Source organism: Tamandua tetradactyla, chromosome 26 (assembly GCF_023851605.1).
Source record: "Tamandua tetradactyla isolate mTamTet1 chromosome 26, mTamTet1.pri, whole genome shotgun sequence".
Taxonomy (NCBI): domain Eukaryota; kingdom Metazoa; phylum Chordata; class Mammalia; order Pilosa; family Myrmecophagidae; genus Tamandua; species Tamandua tetradactyla.
In genome coordinates this window covers 40,169,965-40,192,582 of record NC_135352.1, presented here as the reverse complement: position 1 = coordinate 40,192,582, position 22,618 = coordinate 40,169,965, and the positions used below count along the sequence as shown (strand labels likewise).

At 37.8% G+C, this 22,618-nt stretch overlaps 1 protein-coding gene across 1 annotated transcript in view; it reads left to right on the top strand.

The window, feature by feature from the left end:
• GALNTL6 (polypeptide N-acetylgalactosaminyltransferase like 6) overlaps positions 1-22,618 on the top strand; it is a 1,241,919-nt gene that overhangs the window by 1,100,178 nt on the left and 119,123 nt on the right. Inside the window, exon 8 of the mRNA XM_077144652.1 lies at positions 10,544-10,661. Within this exon, the coding sequence (XP_077000767.1) occupies positions 10,544-10,661 (118 nt within the window). The remainder of the gene's footprint in view (positions 1-10,543; positions 10,662-22,618) is intronic.

Here is a 22,618-nt window from a genome sequence, read left to right as displayed (position 1 = left end):
GACCATCTAATCCTTAGAAAGCAAACTTCTCCACCTGGGGAAGACTCATATTCTTTCAAGCACTGGGGACTGCCAATTTGATGGGACAGGCCCTCAAACTTGGGGCTCACCCCTATGAAACTTATACCTGCAAAGGAGAAGCTAAGCCTATTTATGATTATGCCTAAGGGTCACCCCCAGAGAACCTCTTTTGTAGCTTAACTGTGGTCTTTCTCTAAGCCAACTCAACAGGTGAACCCACTGCCCTGCCCCCACCTCCTATGTAGGACATGACCCCCAGGGGTGTAACTCTCCCTGGAAACATGGGGCAGGACTCCTGGGGATGAGCCTTGCCGTGGCATGGTGGCATTTGAGAAGGCCTTCTTGACCAAAGGGGGAAGAGAAATGAAACAGAGTTTCAGTGACTAAGAGATTGCAAATAAAGTTGGCAGGTCATTCTGGAGGTTATTCTTATGCAGTATATATCCCTTTTCAGGTTTTGGTATATCAGAGTAGCTAGAGAGATACCTAAAACTGTTGAACTGTAATCCGATAGCCTTGATTCTTGAAGATTATTGAATAAAGATTATTGGATAAAGCATTTAAGGTATGGATGTGGAGTGTGAAAACCTTGTGACTGACAGTCCCTTTATCCAGTGTATGGACAGATGAGTAAGGAAAAAATACAAAAAATAAACAAATGAACAACAGTGGGTGGGGGTATGGGATGTTTTGGGTGTTCATTCTTGCTTTTATTTTTATCTTTTTTTATTATTTTTGGAGTAGTGAAATGTTCAAAAATCAATTGTAATGATGAATGCACAGCTTTCTGATGATACTGTGAGCCACTGTTTGTATACATTGGAGGATCATGTCTCAGTTAAAAAAAAATCATTGATGAAGAAAAGAAATCCTTAGAAAGCAATGTGTGTCACAGGATAAGGCAATAAGCATTAAGTCTTACGTATTGATTTAGAGAAGACAAGCAACAACACAACTCAAAAAAATGTACTTACAAACGAGAGCATAAAGAATTCTAACTAATACCAAATAAAGAGTGGTTTTAGTACACTTTTACATTATAGCTTCAATAGTTTTAAAATTCAGCAAAGTTTGGGATATAAAAATTGGTGTAGAGAGGTAAACTAGTCTACCCTAACTAAAAAGTAAAGCATTTTACAACCTAGTTCAACAGCTTTAATACGAAATAGTAAATAAGCTTCCATTAAATATTCAGAAATGACACCATATTTCTGTGGCCTGAAGGATGAAGAATATTCGATAGGAACATGTTGCTCACAGTCATATTAATTTTGCAAACCGTCCCAACAGTGATGGTGTTTTATAATTGCAAATGTAAAAAAAATCCCAATTTGTGCTATTGTGAACAGTATTCATAAAAATACATCAGTATGCTAAAAGTTACATGGCCGTGGAGCCACATTAAAACATGTCGAAGGTGTGTTAACCTCCTAGGAACAAAAATAGCAAGAATATTTTGGAAGAAAGCAAAGAATATAAGGATAACAAATGAGAAACTGTAAACTGGAGCCAATGGTAAAATTTCAACCAATTGGTGTTGTATTTAAAATGCAAAGCAGAGAGCAGAAGAGCCTCTGAAACTGTGAGGCTATTCTTCAGTTCCCTTGAGGAGAAAACCATGCGGCACATTACAATCTTTTATCTTGAACATGCAGAAACCCAGTCACCTTTCTTCTCTTCACTTCAGCACAGCATTGCACAGCAGTCAACGCCTGTGTGCGTGGGGGGTATGCATTTCAATCCGTAAATTCAGGTGTGCACGGTAGGTCACAGTAGTCAGTTTTCTTCTGAGCCGCTGCAATGCATGTTTGTGCCCCCTTCACAAAATGAGAGGAAATTCCGTCTCTATTCTCACAGAAGTTCTCCTTTCTCAAGAAGGGCAGTGGCTCTAGAATCTTACTCAAAGTCTCCGTTTTCCTTTTGTTCAAAGTCATCAGTTCACAGCGCTTGCGGCCTCGGTGACCTGCTGCCCAATCCGCCCGGTCCCGCAGCGCTGCCAATTGCAAGCCCGATGCGCCTAGGGCGCGAGGACCCGCCACCCTCCAGGGCACCTGCACAGCTCCGCCGCCGTCTGCCCAGAACGTGACCAACTCTAGCTGGGGAGTCTGCCTTCTCTCCTTCTGGCCCCTCGGGGACAGCATCGCTTCAGGCTCCTTAGGCTTCCTGAAAAATAGAAGGTTCTCCCTTCTTCTGGCAACTTCTTCCCAAGCTGTCCAAAAAATCCCCGTGACTTTCTACGAAAATGACAGAGGCTGGCGTCCTGGCTCACTCTGTGCTTGAAATGCAAAGGATGATGGTGCTGGACGGGGGAGGAAGAGGGGAGAACAAGTACAGATTAAGGCTACCCCACAGTTACTGTTGCGTTGCCACCGTCTTATTTGTGCACAAGCAGGACTTCTCAGCACCGACTCTGTGTGGAAACTGCCCAGCACATTTGCCATAAGAGCCTCCCTCTCCTGCTCTGTCCCCCAGCAGCGCTGGCCTCTGGCCTTCTTTCATTTCTTCCCACACAAGGCCTTTACATACACTCTTCCTAAGCCTCAAATCCATCCCTTACTCCTCTTTCTTGCCTTTCCCTTTTTGTTTTGTAATACGTATTCTGTGAAACTTTTCAACACCTCATCTCCAAATATTGTCAAAGTAATGACATGTCCTTGGGAATTTTTATCTCTCCACAAAAGTCGACAACACTGATGTTTTATGATAGCTCTGTAGTTTTTGCAGTAGGATTGCTACTTTTATCTACCCCCCCCCCCCCTCATTTTATCAAGACATGAGCCATGTGGCTTTGGCTGGCTTGGAATATGGAGTAGAGTTACATGCTGCGACACTGTTTACAACGAAACTTTTAACTTCAGAAATGCAAAAGTAAATCCGTTTTTACACCTTTACTCTTTATAACAAACCAGGACATGGAATTCTAGGAATTTATCCTCAAGATATGCTCACATTGTGGAAATGACGAATGTGCAAAGTTATTCAATACAGAAACTTTGAAATAACAAAATATTGGAAACTAAACAAATATCCACCAAATATATAAATATATACATAATGGACCAATGGGCAGATGTTAAGAAATAGAACAACAAAGTACTTTACAATATGACATGATCGTTAAAATATATCAAGTTAAAAATTTAGCAAAAGGGAGGCGTATAACAGAGAAGATAGGATTTACAAGTACGTGTGACTCCTGAATCATTATATTGATATTTCAGTTGATCTCCAGTGTCTTGGAGCAGCTAGAAGAAAAAAAGAAAAATCGTGGAACTGTAACTCATAGCAAATTTTAAAATCTGTTCTATAACTACTTGTTAAAATGTACTTGTAAATTTACTGCTTTTTTGTATATATGTTATATTTCACAATTAAAAAAGTTAAAGAAAATGGAGGGCAGTGGATAGATGATTCTAAATGTTTAGGAGCAGGGGTGGGGACAAGAGATGAAAAAAATTAAGCAAAGGAAACTGTATATAGTACACAATCATTTATATAGAAAAAAGGGGAAAAAACATCTTTGTATTTGCTTATATGAGCATAAAATCTCTGGAAGGAAGCAACAACGGGTGCTTATAGTGAGAGAAAGATTGGCAGGGGAGAGGGGAAGGAGCAAGATTTTTTTTTAACCATTTGAATGTATTATCTGTTCAAAATGATCAAATAAATAATTTTTTTTTTTTTGAACATGGGCAGGCACCGGGAATCGAACCTGGGTCCTCGAGCATGGCAGGCAAGCACTCTTACCTGCTGAGCCACCGTGGCCCGCCCTCAAATAAATAATTTTAAGTGTTTTAAAATAAAAGTAAATGGATAGGGGGTGCAAGGGTAGTTCAGTGGTAAAATTCTCGCCTGCCATGCAGGAGACATAGGTTCAATTCCTGGCCCATGCACTTCCCAAAACAAATAACCATGCAAAGAAAGAAACAAAAAATTCAACAAATGATGCTGCCATAAAGGGATACTGACATGGAAAAAGAATGAAATGTGACCCCACCATACAGCATACAAAAAAAAATTTGCTTTTTAAAGTTAATGGGTAGACTTGGGAATTTCCACATATGAACGAGGTGGAGTGCCATGGACCTCATTTACTCTCCCTCCTGAAACAAACAGAATATAACAAACAGTGGTTTCCCAGACCCTGAACATTTGCAGCAGAGGACCTAACAGAAAACTGCAAGGTGAGTCCTCCAACTTTACCCAGCTTACTGACTCGGGAGAGTTTTGCTCAAAGTGAGAAAAGTGAGGTCTAAAGAGGGAGAGCCCAGACAGAGCGTATCCTGCGCTGAGGATATGGAGCTGGCCATCCGAGGAGACAAAGGCAGCTAGAATTTCCAGGGCAGAGCTCCAGGAAAAGGGAGCTGCACAAAGAGAGAGCTGCAGAGATCTTCAGAGGGTCAGCTTGAGCATCCAAAGGAGTCCTGACCAGAGCCTATGTGGGAGGAAAGTACACGAGGCTGAGAGAAGAGAAGTGGCAGCGCCCAGCACACACGCGAGGCTGGGAGAGGTGTCCCTGCCCGCCGGCGGGATGGAAGCCCTGCCGAGCATCGGGCAGCAGGGACAGAACGGCCCGCCTGAAGAGAAATCATTCACTCAGACTTTGCAGGGCTCCGACCTCACACACCTGAAGACCAAGGGCCAAAGGACCAAACTGTTTCCAAGCAATGTGACAACATCCCAGAACAAATGTCAAGAATGTTTAAAAGAACATCCAGCACCCAAAAATGTGAAAGCCTGGAATCTTTTCATTGATAGATTATCAGGCAAAGTAGAAGTATACAGCCTATAATGAGTAGGTAATTCAATCAACTGAAACTAAGAACTGACTAAGAATTAGCAGGCGAGGTAATTAAACTGTACTTAAAATGTAATCCATATGTCCTAAAAGTTAAGTAGAAGCCTATAAGATATAAAAAGGCCAAAATAAAAATTATGAAGATGAAAACTATGTTTGCAAATGAAAAATACATTGGATGGGATTATCGGCAGACTAGACATTGCAGGAAAAAATGATTAGTTTATCTGAAGATCAAGCAATAAAAATTATCCATAATGAAACAGAGTGAAAGGAGAATTTCAAAAAAATAAAGAAGTCTATAATCAGGAAAGGAAAGTGAGGCAGGGGCAAAAAAATATTGGGAGAAGTAATGGCCAAAAATTTTTCATACTCATGAAAACTATATCCACACACAGATCCAAGAGATTCAAGTAGCTCCACTCACAAGAAGAATGAAGAAACATCATAATAAAACAGTTCAAATCCAGTAATATAGAGAAAATCTTAAAAGCAGCCAAAGAGAAAAAAAAAGACACATGACATAGAGAGAAGCAAAGATAAGGAAAATAACAGATTTCTGTCAGAATTAAAACAAGTGAGAAGAGTGTGGGGCAACATCTTTAGATATTTGAAAGAAAAGAATTGTCAAACTATGTTCTAGAGTCAATAAAAATATCTTTTGAAATGTAGGCAGAAAAGGGCATCCTCAGACATGCAAAGGCTGAAAACTTCATCATCACCAGATTTTCTAGAAAAGAAGTGTTAAGCACATCTTTCAGACAGAAGGAAAATGATACTAGATGGAAATTTGGATCTGCACAAAAAAAATAAGAACAAGGGAATGATAGCTATAGAAATAAATATGTATTACAATTTTCTTACATTTCTTTAAAAGATAATTGAATGCTTAAACAAAAATAATAAACTTTCAATGTGTATTTGTAACATGTATAAAAGTAAAATTCATGACGACAAAAGCAGAAATGTTGAGGGAGGAAAAATGGAAGTACCCTACTAAAAGGTTTTTATAATATACACACAGTGGTGTAGTATCACATCAAGGTAAACTAAGATAAAAACAATAGATACTGTGAACCCTAAAACAACTACGAAAATAGCAAAGCAAGGAGTTTTAATTAATAAGTAATAAAAAGATATGAAATGCAATCATAAAAATTATTCAATTAATAGAAAAAGGGCAGGAGAAGGGGGGGAAAGGAAACAACAGTTGGGACAAATAGAAAAGAATGAGACAACTGATATATTTAAAACCTAACTGTAAAAATAATCATTATGATGTTTAAATTCACATATCAACTTGGTTAGATTATGTTTTTTGGTCAAACACTGACCTGATTGTTATTGTGAGGTTATTTTGTGGATTTAAATAATCTGTCAGTTGATTACATCTATCACTATACATCTATTTACAATCAACAAAGGAGACTTCATTCAATAATGAGAAGTCTCCTTCAATTAATTGATGGTTTTAAAGACAGAACCAATGATTTTTCAATCAAAGAATTTCTATCTGTACTTCACCCATCCACCTTTTCCTGGGGAATTCATCAAAACCTTCATTGAAGTTCACAGCTTGCTGCCTGTCAACAGAATTCAAACTTGCCAATCCCCACTGTCATATAATCCAATTCCTATAATAAATCATATTTGCAATATGTATGTATATAATTTTATATATATACACACACACACACACACACACACACACACACATTCTGTTGGTTCTGCTTCTCTGGAGAACCATGCCTATGAGGATCATATTAAATGTAAAAGACCTAAAGTAACCCAATTAAAAGGCACAGATGGTAAAATAAAAAAAAAAACAGCTATATTCTACTTAAAAGAAAATCACTTTCTACATATAAAGACACAAATAGTTTAAAAGTAGAATAAGTAGAAGAGATTATAAAGATAGTATTTAGACAACACAAATCTAAATAAAGCTGAAGTGGCTATATTAATATCAGAGAAAGTAGATGTCAGAACAGAGATTATCACCAGGTATAATAAAGGTTATTTTATAATGATAATATGATCAAATTATCAAGAGGACATAAAAGCTCTGAGGATTTATGTATCTATTAGCATAACTACAAAATACATGAAACAAGAAACAGAACAGCAAAAAGAAATAAATCCAGAATTACAGTCATAAATTTCAATACTGCTTTCTCAATAATAGAACAACCAGAAAATCAATAGAACATAGATTTGAATAATATCATTAACTAATGTGTCCTAATGAATATTTATAAAATAGCCTGCCCAAAAGCAGCAGAATACACATTTTTTACAAATGCACATGAAATAGTCCTGGAGATTGGCCATATTCTGAGCATAGTGGGTTGAATAGTGTCCCACAAAACTTCATGTCCACACAGAACCTCTGAATGTGACCTTATTCTTTGCAGGTGGAATTAAGTTAAAACGAAGTCGTACTGAGTTAGGTTGGGTCCTAAATCAATAACTGATGTTCTGATAGAATGAGGAGAGGATACGTAGAGGAAAATACAACGTGAAGACAGAGGCTAAAATTGAAGTGATGTGTCTACAAGCCGAGAAATGCCAAGGATTGCTGTCAACCTCCAGAAGCTAGGAGGACGCAAGGAAGTTCCTCCAGGGGGAGAATGGCCTTGCTGACACCTTGACTTGGGGCCTGTAGCGCCTAAACTGTGAGAGAAGAAACTTCTGTTGCTTTCAGCCACCAGCCTGTGGGATATGTTATAGTAGTCCTAGAAAGTCAATACACTGGGCAGTTAAAAAGTTTCAATAAATTTGAAAGGATGTAAGTCATATAAAGCATATTCTCTGACCACAGTGGAGTTAAATTTGAAATCAATAACAGAAAGATCTCAGAAAAATCTCCAATTTTTTGGAAACTAAATAATATACTTGTTTACTGCTCATGGTCAAAGAAGAAAACAAGAGAGAATTAGAAGTATTTTTTTGGGGGGGGGAGGGTGGCATGGGCAGGCACCAGGACTCAAACCTTGGTCTCCAGCATGGCGGGCAAGAATTCTGTCTGCTGAGCCACCGTGGCCCGCCCTAGAAGTATTTTGAACTTTTGGAAATGTAAACACCGCATATGTGGGATTCTAATAAAGCAGGAGTGAAAGGGAGATGTCCATACAAAACACAGTGTGCAAAATTCACAGCAACTTTGTTTGTAATAAACCCAAACTGCAAATAATTCAAATATCCATCAATAGATGAACAGATAATCAGACTGAAATATTATGCAAAAGGAAATATCAAGATAATTATATTGAATGAAATAAGCAGGAGTTTTTAAAGTTGCTATTGCTTGATTCCATTTATACAAAATTCTAGAAAACACAAACTAATCTATAGTGACAGAACACAAATCAGTGGTTGCCTGAGTGGGAATGAAGGGCTGGTTAAGAGGGAGGGATTATAAAGAAGCATGAGAAAACTTTGGGGAATGATAAATATACTGATTTTCTTTAATGTGGTGATGGTTACACAGGTATACCTAAGTCAAAATTCATCAAATTGTGCACTTAAAATATGTGCAATTCATTCAATTACACTACCACTAAGCTGTTCAAGTATTCATAGATAAAAATGAATAGAAAGAAGATAGTCACAGAGAGAAATAGACAGCTAGACAGACAGACAGATAAATGGTTTGTTTCTTACCAGTCATTCACACTAATTGATATAGAAAACCCTAATTTATTTGACGTTTGTTAGAAACATTAATGAAGGTAAAAAAAAAAATCCGTTTGAACACATTTTTATGTATTCTAAAATTAATCCAAAATGCACTCCATGGTTTTCTTTTTATAAATTCTGAGTTACCAACAAACTATTTAAAGAAAGAAATCAATAGGAGCTTTCTTTTACCTAAAGTCTTCAATAATTCTAGCTCTATGACAGTTCTAGTTTAGAGTCAATCTTTCCAGTTTAAACTTTTGATGCACTTTGTCTCATGTTTTGCACAATGAGACTGAAATATATTTGCATGTCTTAGGACCTTTCTGTGTGTGGCTCCGATTGAACAGGATTGAGAATTTCTGATCACTGTGCCCAAACCCGCAGAAGCAAAGGTTCCACCGTGGCAATGCGTCCATCAGGGAATTGCACTCAATAAAAGTTTCAGTCCTAATTTGTTCCAGTTCTGTTGTAATTCCACTCTGAAATTCAGTGTGGGGCAAATGGAAAAACATTCAACTGCTGAAGAGGGGGCTAAAGTGGGGCACATCTGGTTCTAGGATTTTTCCTTCAACCAAAATTTTTAAAAATTTGCCTGGGAGTTTTTGTGTTCTTTTCTGACTCCTGCTATGTTCTGAATCCTATTCTCTCTCCTAGGAAAACTTCCCTGTCCTAGCCTAGTAATATTTTCATATGCATTCTTTATACCTTTAAAACACTCTTAAACTGAAATAATTAGGCCAAGGACTATTTTAATGAGCAAAGGCTTTGAAATATATAATCATCTTAAACTTAGTTCTATGCTGCTCAAGTGACTCTTAAATTGTCACCAAGATTAAGTCTTCAGTTGGTCTATAAATTGGTGTGTCTAGTAAGTTTGCACATGTTTTTAAAATGTGTATCATACATATTTTATATATCATACTATTATTTGTAAATACCCTTTGTCTCAAAAAAATTCGAAAACTGTTACATAAACTATATTGACATGTTTTTTACAGATTTACTTGATCCATATGAAGTTGTTCTCTGATTGCTTTATACCCACATGTGTGTGGTTGCCGCTCTTCACCCCCAGACACTGCACGTGCCGCAGTGTTCAGTGAGGAGCACAAAGGATTGGAATCACAGGGCCTGGGGCCACCAGCTCCGCTGCCCAGAAGCTCCCGCCTTGGGCCACATTGCTAAGGCTTCCTAAATCTAAATAGGACATAAGGATGATTTTCATTATGATATTCATAATCATTCAAAATGATTAAAAGTTCTTAGCCTACAGCCCAACATATAGTGACTACTCAAAACTGAGACCTACTTTTGAACCCAAAAATTTGAGGGTAGGACCCTATGATTGTAACTATCTTATTATACAGTAACGTGGTTTTAATGCATCCTAGCAGGAATGGGACACTTGAAAATTATTATTTAACCCAATGAAATATTTGTTAGAAAGGCAGATAAGACTTAAAAAGAATAAAATATTGGAAGTGGAAAAGACTTAGTTTAAATTCCAATTTTGGCCTGGTATGTAAATAACTAGTCTGGGTTGGTTATTTACTTTTTCTAACTGTCCATTTCACAATCTGCATGTGGAAATAACCTGTAAACGATGATGCTGAGTGAATACATACTAAGGTATTAAATCAAAGCTATTGTCTATAACAGTGTTTTCTACTTTTTATCTGTTAGTATAAAATTCCTTCCACTTTTAAGAAAAAATATAAAGATGAGTTATAATCCCTTATGTTAATAATTCGTTGTCTATAATAGTAGGCAGATGAATCCATTGTAGCTCTTCAGGGCATCCTTTGCATTTTAACCTGAACTGCAAAGTTGAATGCTCGTAAGGATGCTTCCATACCCGCACCCCAAAACCACTTTAACTAGAGCCTAATGAGAGCCCTATATCCGTTTATAGAAAATCACAGCTGAAAAGCTCAATACCCTTGACCACGGAAATATATCTTGAAATGTGCTTTTCTTCGCAAGCAAAATGCCATTGTTTCTGATGTTCACGGTCTTTAAATGATTATTTTATTCATTTCACAGGTCACCTGTTATGGCCGGAGGGCTCTTTGCGGTGGACCGAAAATGGTTTTGGGAGTTGGGTGGCTACGATCCTGGTTTGGAAATCTGGGGCGGGGAACAGTATGAAATCTCCTTTAAGGTAAGCCGCGCAGACCTTCTCACTGTTTCTACAGAATGCAGTTCCGATAGACCATAATCGCTGTCACTGTATCTGTGTTGGGAGATGATGAAAATAAAAGTCACCTTCCGAGTCAGCTTTTAGATGAAACGACTTCCTTCTGCTGTTTTGGTGAGAGGGAGTCAGGCCATGTTTAAAAAGCAGTAAGTCAAAATCCCATTTTCAGGTTGGACCCTTGATGTGCCAAGAGATCCACGGCTCCACTGATAAGTATAAGTACATCGCTCTTAAAGATGCAGACATGTAGATAGAAGAATTAAGATGAAAGAAATCGGAGTTATTGGAAATTTTTCCCTTTGTACTTGTTCTAGAAATTTCAGTTCACATTTTTCTCATTACCCATTTTATTCCCAAATTTAAATAGCAAAAGTGTAAATTTAAAATAAAGAAATGACGCATTGAAACTATTATTAATGTAATTACAATACCAGCCTGTTTTTTACCATTTTATCTAAAATTACCCTTGATCTCTCCTTGCTTTAGAGATAAAACAATAAATGTTCAGTAAAATGATATTCTTATATATATAACATATGATTTGTATTTATGAGAGCATCAAATTTCAAGGTCTATGAATGAAAGAAAATTTACCACAATATGTGAAGAAAACGAGCAAAGCAAAATAAACTGTGCAAAAGTTTATATTCCAAAGTGCCAAGATGTTTTTTAAGCTGTCTGAGAAAGAAAAAATAAGCCTCATTTTTCCTCTTTTTTCTTTAATCATAGTCATCATTATTAATACATGAACATAGATTGATTTTACCAACTTTTACCATACAGAAATATCCAATTGACTTCCATTATATACTCAAACCTGGTTCTTGCTGAGGAAAAAAATATATAAACTGACATCACGTTTAAGAATCCAGCAAAACATTTTAAATTTACAAATAAAAACAAATGCTCAAAATGATTTTTATAAAGCTGTAAAATCAATATTCGATGTGTTAACAGAAATGTTAAGTCATCATCAAAGTGTTATAAAATAAATATCCCAAGAGAGAAACTGAGGGAGCATCATTGCAAGCTTCAGAGCATCTAGAATCTTCCCTTGCACTATGTTGACACTAGTCCTTGAAATGTCATTTATTAAATTAGTGCTTGCTTTCACCATCGTTCAAAGACATCTAATTTCACATCTAAGGTATTTTGTTTTTAACCTCCTTGTAGATGCATTTTTAAAACTCTTAAATTTATCAATGTTTTTTGGGTTCCTCTGTTATAGTAACAGTTGTACACCTTGTCACAATATATATAACAGAAGGCAATAATGATAGAAATAACATCTTCTACATTTACTATGTGACAGATGCTGAGCTAAGTGCTTTATATGCATTCTCCTAATTTAAAGTTACAACTCTAAGAGATGGATATTATCATTCTATTTTGAAAATGAAGACATTAAGACTTAAAGAGAATAATTAAATTACCCAATGTCACCTATGGATTAAAATGTTAAAATCCTGTTTAATTGTATAGAATGCAGAATCATGAAGTTATCTGGCACCAAATTATATCTACCATTCTTGAGTTCTCTGTTAATAACCTTATTCTTTTATTTTTATCATATTAATATACATATGCAACCTAAAATTTCCCCTTTTAACCGCATTTCATTATATCGCTTAGTGCTGTTATTTATGTTCACAAAGTTGTGCTATCATCACCAACATCCATCACTAAAACTTTTCTATCATCCCAAATCCAAACTCTGTGCAGTTTAACTCCCTATTCCCCACTCCCACCCCATCCCCTGGTAACATATATTCTAGATTCTGACTCTATGAATTTGAATATACTGATTATTTCATATCAGTGATACCATATAATATTGGTACTTTTGTATCCTTTCGTTTCACTCAACATGATGTCTTCAAGGTTCATCCATGTTGTTGCATGAATCAGAACGTCATTCCTTTTTAATGCTGAATAGTATTCCAATCTGTGATATACCACATTTTCTTTATCCATTCATAGTTTCATAGACACTTGGGTTGCTTCCGCCTTTCAGCAAAATCATAGAATGCAGCTATGAACATGTACAAATATCTGTTCAAGTCCGTTGCTTTCAATTCTTTGGGATATATAACTAGTAGCAGGATTGTAGGGTCATATAGTAATTCTATGCTTAGTTTCCTGAGGAACTGCCAATTGTCTTTCATAGTGGCTGCACCATTTTATGTTCCCACCAATATTGAATGAGTGTTCCTATTTCTCCACATCCTCTCCAAAATTTGTTATTTTCCATTTTTTTTCTATGGTAGCCATTTGAGTGGGTGTGAAATGGTTTCTCATTGTGGTTTTGATTTGCATTTCCCTAATGGCTAATGGTACTGAGCATCTTTTCATGTGTTTTTTTGGCCATTTGTGTATCTCCTTTAGAAAAATGTCTGTTTGAGACTTTTGCCCATTTTGTAATTAGGCCATTTGTCTCTTTGTTGTTTAGTGGGAGGATTTCTTCATATATTCCAGATATTAAACTCTGATTGGATATTTTTTCCCATTGAGTACAATGGCATTTTACTTCTTGATAAAGTCCTTTGATGCTCAAAAGTTTTTCATTTTAATGAGATCCTATTTATCTATTTTTTCTTTTATTGTACTTTAGGTATAAAGTTCAAGAAACCATTGCCTAACACAAGGTCCTGAACATCCTTTCCTATGTTTTTGTCTAAGAGTTTCATAATTCTGGTTTTTAGATATAGATCTTTCAACAATTTTGAACTGATTTTTGTATATGTTGTGAGGTAGGGGTCCACATTCACTCTTTTGCATATGCAGTCTCTTGTAGACGGCAGAGAATTGTGTCATACTTTTTAATACATTCTCCCAGTCCAGGCATTTTAACTGGAGAATTAGTCCATTTATATTTAAAATAACTACTGATAATGCAGTAAATATTTTAAATGTAATTTTGCTATTAAGTCTTTGTAAGTTTTATACCTTTTTTCTTCCTCAATTCTCCCCTCAATACCTACTTTCATACTTTTGAATTTTTGAATCCCCTCTCATTTCTTTCTGGATATGTTTTTCATGTATTTTCCTAGTGGTTACTATGGGGCTGAAAATGAGATCCTAAATATAACAATCATATTTTATTTGAAACCAACATAACTTCAATATCATATGTATGCATTGTTCCTATACCCTTGCATCCCTCCATCTTTTTTGTACTTGTTTCCAGTTATACCTTTGTACATTGCCTGTCCATAACCATGGATTTATCTTTACATTTTATTCATTGGCACTTTAGCATCTGTAGGAAACCAGAAGTGGAGTTATATAACAATCAATGCACTTAAATGATACTTGCACTTATACTTACCTATATGCTTACATTTATAAGAAGTCTTTATTTATTTATGCTGCTTTAGATCACTGCCTAGTGTCCTTTCCTTTAAGTCTGAAGAATTCCCTTTAGCATTGCTTGTAGGGTAGGTCTAGTGGTAATGAACTCCCTCAGCTTTTGTTGATCCATACTGTCTTACTCTCTCCCTCAATTTTGAAAGAAAGTATTGCTGTACATAAAATTCTTGGTTGGCAATTGTTTTCTCTCAGTACTTTAAGTATGTCTTCCTGGTTCCCCGGTTTCTGATGAGAAACTAATTGGGATTCTCTTGTATATAACTCATTGTTTAACTCTTGTAGCCTTCAGAAACCTTTTCTTGTCCCTTGCGTTTGACAATTTTGCCCATATATGGCAGGGCCTGTTTCTTTTCAAGTTTATCCTGTTTGATGTTCTCTAGGCATTTTTAGTGTTCATTTTCATGTCTTGCACTAACTTTGAGAAGTTTTCTGTCCTTATTCTTTTGATTATTCCTTCTACCTTATTCTGTCTTTCTTTTCCTTTTAGGACATCCGTAATGAATATTTTGGTGTGCTTGATGGTATTGCACAGGTCTCTTAGGCTATTTTCACTTTAAATCATTCTTTTTTCTTTTTGTTCCTCGGCTTGACTCATTGTCTTTAAGTTCCTTGATTGTTTCTTCTTCCATCTCCAATATGCTGCTCAGATCCTCCTGGGAATTTCCCATTTCAGTTATTGTGGTCTTCAATACTATTAGATCTGTTTGATTCCTTTTAAAAATTTCTACCCCTTCAATGAGATTCTTAAACTGTCTATTTGTTGTTTTACTGATATCCTTTAGTTTTCTTCCAGGTATTTTCCTTCCTCACCTCCTTAAGCAAATTAGAATGTTGTTACCAGACAAAGGCAGTGGGTTCTTCTGCCCAATGCACTCGAGTGACCATTTCCTGAGACACTAGGGTTTCAAAGAGAGAAAAAGTTTATTACTAGGCATGAAGCAGGAGAGAAATTGGCCTATCAGCCCAAACTGTGTCTCCCCAAACTGCAATAATCCTGATAGTTTTATAGAATTAAAAGATGGGCAGGTTTTAGGATAATGAGTGCATTGCCCTCAGATGATGCAATTAGGTGTGATCTAATTATTGAGCATGCACAAATTGATTACATGTCTAGTCACAGAACATATGTAGGAAAATGGCAGCCTTAGTATGACAATGGGTATGATTTTTAGTATTATAATGAGGTCTAGGTGACTTGTAAGTTAAAGTCTAAGCTACTGGGCATGTCAGACAGGCCCATTTTGGTTAGAGCCAGTCTCAGTTGTCAAGATAACTTTGGACTCGGAGTGGGTTAGTTCTGGGCCAACCCAACACCCTTCATTAATAGATATTAGGGACTGCCTTTACTGACCACAAGACTCGAAAGTCGAAAAACGGGATAAATGGATACAAATGAAGGTTTGTCACAAGGTTTTTATAATCACACGGGCAGAAGATAAAGGCTATACAATCATTATCAGAGATCGAGGCAGTTGGATTACAATTTAGAGATTGTAGGTATTTCCCTCTGTGAACTCCAATATACTAGAAAAAAAAGAGGAATATCTATATGATTCAGTAATCAAAATCATCCCTTAAATCCTAATTTCTCAGTTATAGTATCACTCTTTTAAAGTCTTTGTCCGGTGTGTCCATAGTCTGATATTCCTTGTTGACGTTTTCTGGATTTTTATCCTTTTCCTTTGCTTACATCAAAATTTCCTGTTTGTCTTCTAATCTTTTGTTGCATACTGTACATGTTCATATTTTAACATGCTAACTCTGGGATTTCTTTCTTAAGTTTGTACCCAGCTACTGATAGGACAGAGATGTCCTTGAGTGTCAGGAAGTGTTTTAGTTTGCTAGAGCTGCCAGAATGCAGTATACCAGAAATGGAATGGCTTTTAAAAGGGGAATTTATTAAGTTGCAAGTTTACATTCCAAGGCTATAAAAATGTCCAAACTACAACATCCAGGGGAAAATACCTTGATTTGAGAAAGGCTGATGGTTCTGGAACACCTGTGTCAGCTGGGAAGACACAGGGTGACATCTGTTAGCTTTCTCTGCAGTCTTCTTCAAATGACTTTCCTAGGGGTGTTTTCCTTCTGCATCTCCAGAGGTCCCTGCTGTGTGGGCCCTATTGCTGCTGGTGGCTCTAAAGCTTTTTCCAAAATGGTTCCCTCTTAAAGGACTCCAGTAAGTATCCCCACATTGAATGGGTGGGTCACATCTCTAAGGAAACAATTTAATCAAAAAGATCCCACCCAGCATTATTGAATGAGGATCAAATAACATGGCATTACTAGGGTATACAACAGTTTCAAACCAGCACAGGAGGTAACCAAACCAAGCAAACCTAAGTAAATAACACCTTTCACTGTCTTTGAAAATTGGCTTTGCATTGACTGGTGCTCTCCTTCCAAGTTCAGCCTCCTATCAGGAAGGTCAGCCCAAGACAAATACAAAGGGCAAGGTCCCCTCTGGCTATTTGGGAACTGTGTCTTGTCTGATCCTGTGCTTGCTGGTGGCCAAAGGAGCTCTTCTGTTTACAGAAATTTGAATGCCACCTCAGTTTTTCAGGGAGCTGACCTTCTCTCTCTCTCTGAGGTGTTCCACTGCAGAACGTGAAACAAGTAAGCATTTGCCTCAGGCCACCTGCCTCAATTCTCAAACTACTTTCCTGCCTCAAGCTGCTTTTGCCTAAAGGACAGCTTCTGGGAAGGGGGCACAAGGGAGAGGAGTCTCCCAAAGTCTTTCACAGCAAGGCCAGGGACAGCAAAGAAATGCCAGCCAGCTCCAGATGGCCCTGGGAGGGAAGGGCCTGAAAAGGCACCAGGAACTTCTTTCATGGCTCCCCAAACCTGTGTTTTTTTGACTTAGGAACCACTCAGCAAATTCAGCCCTTTGACTGTCCCCCAAAGCTCTTAGGTCTCCTCTGCTGCCTTCGTCCAGGGTGGAGACAGCAGCTATCCTCACAGCTGGGCCCCCCGGGGCCTAAGCAGCTCATCAAAAGCAGCGATTCCATGATCCTGGGGAAGTAGGGTTTTATGCCCCTCTCTGCACCAGCAAGCTCAGCCAGGGGCTGGACCCCACTGCTGCCTATCAGGACAGTGGTGGATGTGACACAGAGAGAGCAGTTCACTGGTGTTCACTGTACTTTGCCAGCCTCTTCCTCCCACTTTTCTATGAGTGCTGCACAGTGGTCCACTGAGTTTTGAAACAGTTGATTCAGGCAGTTCTTGTCTGCTTAACAGTTCCTCTGGTGGATGTGCTATTCCTGGAGCTTCCTACTCAGCCGTCTTCCCACAACTCTCCTGTTATTAATGCTTTGATCCCAACCTAATAATTTCTCTCATTGAACAGAGGCAAGTGCTTTCAATCTGGTCAAATAACATGGCAGCAAACTTTCTGCTGGCCCTGGGAAAATACTGTTGATTATCAGATATCACACAAAAATTCCAAATATTCATAAGGCATAATAATATATTTGACCACAGTATTAAGGGAAAAAATGGCATTGCTTTATTTACAATATCATCAGAATTCAGGGGATAATTTTCTTTAATTTACTTTTCACAGTTCAGGAATTTTTTCTCAAGTTCTCTTAATTCGTGAATTCTCCAAGTTTAAAATGTTATTAAGGAAATTTGTATTAAATAAGAGATACCTGGCTTTGCATAATGAACTAGATGAAGAATAAAATTGCTTTTGAAAGTCTGGAGGGTTTGCAGAATACACACTTGCATTTTAAACCACAAAGGTGTCTTTTAAGCAAATATAAACTTGCATGTCTCACTTCTCTGTCACTTTTATCTATCACGCCTCTTCTGGCTGACCTAAGATTTTATTACCCCATTTCCTATTTTTCAGTTATCTGTCATTCTGAAGGATATAATTGGAATGCAGCCCTGTCGTCTTTGTCTAGATACCATGGCAACAGCACAGAAAATTCAGGACTAAATTGCCCCAGGTTGTTTGGTTGGTATGATAGATTCTCAGGGCACAGCTAGGTCTTACAGCACCCCATTTCAGCCCTCTCCCTTCGTCCTTCTGCGCGTTAGGTGCTGACCTTGAGGTTCTCATCCCTCTCTGTTAGTATTTTTAGCCAAAGGAACAAAGTTAAACAGGCTTTGGAAGAATTTACATTGAAGAAAGGAGGATTTTCTCAGTGTGAAAAGAATCAAATGGATTGTAAATAAATAGTTCTTTTAAATAGTAGTGAAAATAAAATCAAACTTCTGCAATTTTGGTCATCCCAGACATTGTAATTAACATTATAGTGTAAAGTATCACAAGATATATATTGGCCAGACACATTTTACGACTTGGTAAATGTGTCTAAGTAAGAACTTCGCTAGTCTATTTTATACCTTAATATAGACATTGTTTTAAGTCTGCAATTTAAATGCTCTAATTCAAAAGGATTTCTATGGCTACATTTATCAGGTATCTTTGTTTGCTATTTTCTCTCCAACCAAAGAATCATCTCCTCAAAGCTTATAACAAGAGTTCTTCATTGAATGAAAATATTTCCATAAAACTCTTCTTTACATTTAGGGCTCAGTTTTTGGTCAAACAGCATTTGGGTAAGAGTGATCGTCAACTTTCTTTCTCTGTAAATAGCTTTCGTCCCGTTTTTGAAAATCTGACTAGATGAGCAGAGATCTCTCCATTATGCAAAATCTAACACATTGGAATTTGCAAGTGTCAGTTAAGGAAAGGAGCTCTCCAGAGATCTGATCTGTCTTCACAGCCCCCAGACTTCAGTCCCTTGTAATATGAACCTGGATTCCTATAGGGTCCACAATTATCCCTTCAAATGCTGCCAGGTATGCTAGCCACTGGGGAGGAAAACAAGAACATTCATAGTCAATTATTCCACAAGCTCTTATTGAGCATCTAATTCATCCCAGGCATTGTTCCAGGTGCTCAGTTGGAATGGCAGCTGGAAACAAAGAGCTGGGCCAAGCCAGACTGCGCAGTTTAGATGTACGTGAGAGAGCCCTCACCTTTAAACGTTGTCTTCTACTTATGACACTGAAATAATGTTAAAGCCATTGTGAGTCTTTGATTTTCCAGGGTGCATTTTACATACTTCCCCCCAAAATAAAAGTCCAAATGTTAGCAATTTCTAAAGATCAGTCTTTTCATAGCAGGAAATTCCTTTCTGAAAATAAAAGTGAACAATAAGCACTAATTAGGCACCACAAAAGTTGTAGAATGACACCACTCTATATTCAGAAGAACATTAATTTTGATTTAGTCTGAACTTTTCCACCCTCAGGAGCTCAACTTGGTCCCACGCGGATCTAATATTTCATGCACCCTCTGCAGTCCCAGGGAGAGCTCTTGGTCAGTGGCTTGCAGAAATGCAGAAATATTAAAGGCTCCAGGTCACATGAGTGCATGTGAACCATACATCCCAGAGTGAAGCTAGCCCCACAGCCTATTTCAAAACCACTCAATGGACATTATTTATCCACCCTTGTATGGGCAACACTCCATCCTAAGTGGGGACTTAAGAATCAGACATTGAGGGAAGTTTTACTCACCTCTCACAATCATTCAGCCCTTATCAATCTTTAATTCCATCAGCAGACGTGTATTTATTTCTTACAGTATTGCGAAGGACTAAGCCCTTGATTCAAGGATACATATGAAAAGATTCTTGCTCTAGAAGAGCTGACTCACTCTCCATTAGCAGCCTGGAAGAGTAATGCAGTACAATTCTTCATCTTCATGAAAAACACAAAAGCTATATATAAAAAAAAAAACAAAAAAAAAGATAAAGATAAAGATAAAAAATTAAAAACATAAATAAATAAATAATTTTGAAAAATCAACAAATAAAAAAATGAATTAAAAAATTCCTCATCCTCAGTATTGTCTGGTACATATCTTATTCCCATATTCACAGCAATAAATCAGGATCTATACAGTAGGCTCTTTGCTAGCTGTGCTGGTTGGAAACTGTTACGTACCCAAGAAAAGCCATGTTTTCTAATCCAATCAGGTGGGAGCAGACCTATTATGGTTGTGATCTTTTGATGAGGTCATTTTCATGGATTTGTGACCCACTGAATTGTGGGTGGGATCTTTTAATTAGATTATTTCCATGGAGATATGGCCCTGCCTAGTCAAGGTGGATTTTAATTAATTTACTGGAGTCCTTAAAAGAACTCATGGAAAGAGAGAGTTCAGAGCCGACACAGGGAGTGGAAGGATGAAACCAAGACACGGACATTTAGAGATGATAAGCTAAGAGGTGAAATCTGGAGTCTGCCCCAGAGAAACACTAAGTGAGGAACCACAGATACTCAGGAACAAAGTCACAGAAATAAGAGCTGAGAGAGCCGTTTGAAACCAGAAGCAGGGAGAGAAGGACAGCTGACATTGCACGTGCCTTCCCATGTGACAGAGAAACTCCAGACACCATCTGCCTTTCTTCAGAGCCATGCTGTCTTTCTCTGGATGCCATAATTTGGACATTTTCATGGCCTTAGGACTGTAAATTTGTAACTTAATAAATCCCCTCTGAAGGAACCAATCCATTTCTGGTATATTGCATGTTGGCAGCTTTAGCAAACTGAAACACTAGCCTTCTCTCATCTAATGTTTTTCCTCTTTCAGTCTATCCAACAATTCATTAATATTTTTCTGTGAGTTACTTTATTTTCCCTTCTTAAAGGTTCATGTTGCTTGTAATTGCCATAAAAATCAAATGAATATATTTAGTCATAAACCAGACTTTCCATAAACTATCTGCCTCATCTAACTGCCTCAATCCATACCACAAACCATTCAACTCATGTTTTCCACTCCCTCCAGAACAGACAAAACATATTTCCATTTCTGTACCCCATTTATTTTAAGCAGAGAGTCTGATTTTGTTCTGTTTCTGAGCAATTTGTTTATTCCCTCTACAAATGTTAGTTAACAGAACAAGACTCTGAAAAAACATGCCAAGGGAGCCTAGTAGAAACCTGTGGATTGAGCACAATTGAAACGCCTTTTTTTGTCCATTAAATATAAAAGTAATTGGGCAGTGTGACAGGGGGTCAGTGACAGGATTCTTGGCTGCCATGCTGGAGACCCAGGTTCAATTCCTGGTGCCTGCCCAAGCCAAAAAAAAACAAACAAAAAATAATTCAGAATCTTTGTTTTAAAAAATATAGATATGTCACTTAAGATAAGAAAGCCTTAAAAATACACTATGAACTTCCTCTAAAGTAAAACATATAAATGTGCATTTATTCCCCAGTCTTCTAATACAAGATAGACCAAAGTTTTTCTAATGCATAGAAGTTCACTGACTGAAAGCTATCTTAGTGCAGGATTTCTGGTTTTAAATGATTTTGCACAATCTTTTATTAATTCATCCACATCTAGCTTGCCAGCAATTTTTTAGCAACACCTCAATCCTTCCAAACCATGAAAATTAGTTTTGACATGAACAGCAACTCTTTCTCTTGTCATAATCATATTTCATCAGTTTGTGTAATATTTAATTAAATTACACCATTGCAATTTTTAAAACTAATGAACACATTTGGGGAGAATTGCCCCAGCTTTGGGGTAAGCATGTTTTCTAACTACTAGAAGTAAAAGTCCACAGGTGGGTTGATTGCAGCCTGTATTCTATATATAGGTTTGCCATAAAATGAGTGTTTGGGCCCAACTGAGTTCCTGCAGAGCAGAGGCTGGTGCTGCCCCAAGACCGAAAAGCACACCAAGCACAGATGTAGACATGGATTTATTGGGCTTACAAACGAGAGAGATTCTCCAGTGGCGGCCCGTCCAGACGGCTAGCGCTCTGAAAGGGATGGGGGCGTGCAAGACGTAATACGTGATTACAAAGCAAAGACATTCAATACAGTATAGGGGCATCAGGTCTCCAGTGTGATCAATACAGAGACCTAAGACCTGATGTTTTACTAAAGTTAGTGTTTAAGACTAAGATACCATCAGTGCTGATGTACCACCATAATTACCCTCTTCTCCCTCCAGGGAGATTGTTTGCTCCTCGGCCCTTGTCCTTAGCTAAAGAGGGCTTGCTACATGCCAGGGCCTGGGCAGCCACAGTGAGCGTCACTTGAAAAGGAGAAGCATGGTTAATACGTTAAACTGGCTTAGCAGAGATTCATTCCTTGCTCTCAGAAAACTTTCATTCTAATAAAAGAGACAGGCGACGCCATAAGGGAAAGGCCGGTCTGCGGCTGCCCCTGTGCCTCGGGACATCTGGAGTGAGGCTTTCCCTTCAGACCATAATCCTACAGTGTTGCTTCAGTCCGCTGACCTCTGCCCCAGGGGCCTGCAGATGCCCAGGGCTGGTGAGTGGCAAGTGACTCCCCTTCGTCTCTTCCACTCGCACTCTGGCCCTCTGCAAGTCCCTCCAGATCAGCTTCCTCTCCCTCTTTTATTTAGCTGCCACCTCCTTTTCCTTTCTCTTGGCCCAATCTTTTGTAATCTTCCTGAAAAGAGAAAAAAAAAATCAGTCCTAAAATCGGCCTCTGGGGTTTCTTTGAACCCTTGTTTCTACTTTGGTATGTCTGGGGAAGAAGATGCTCCTGAA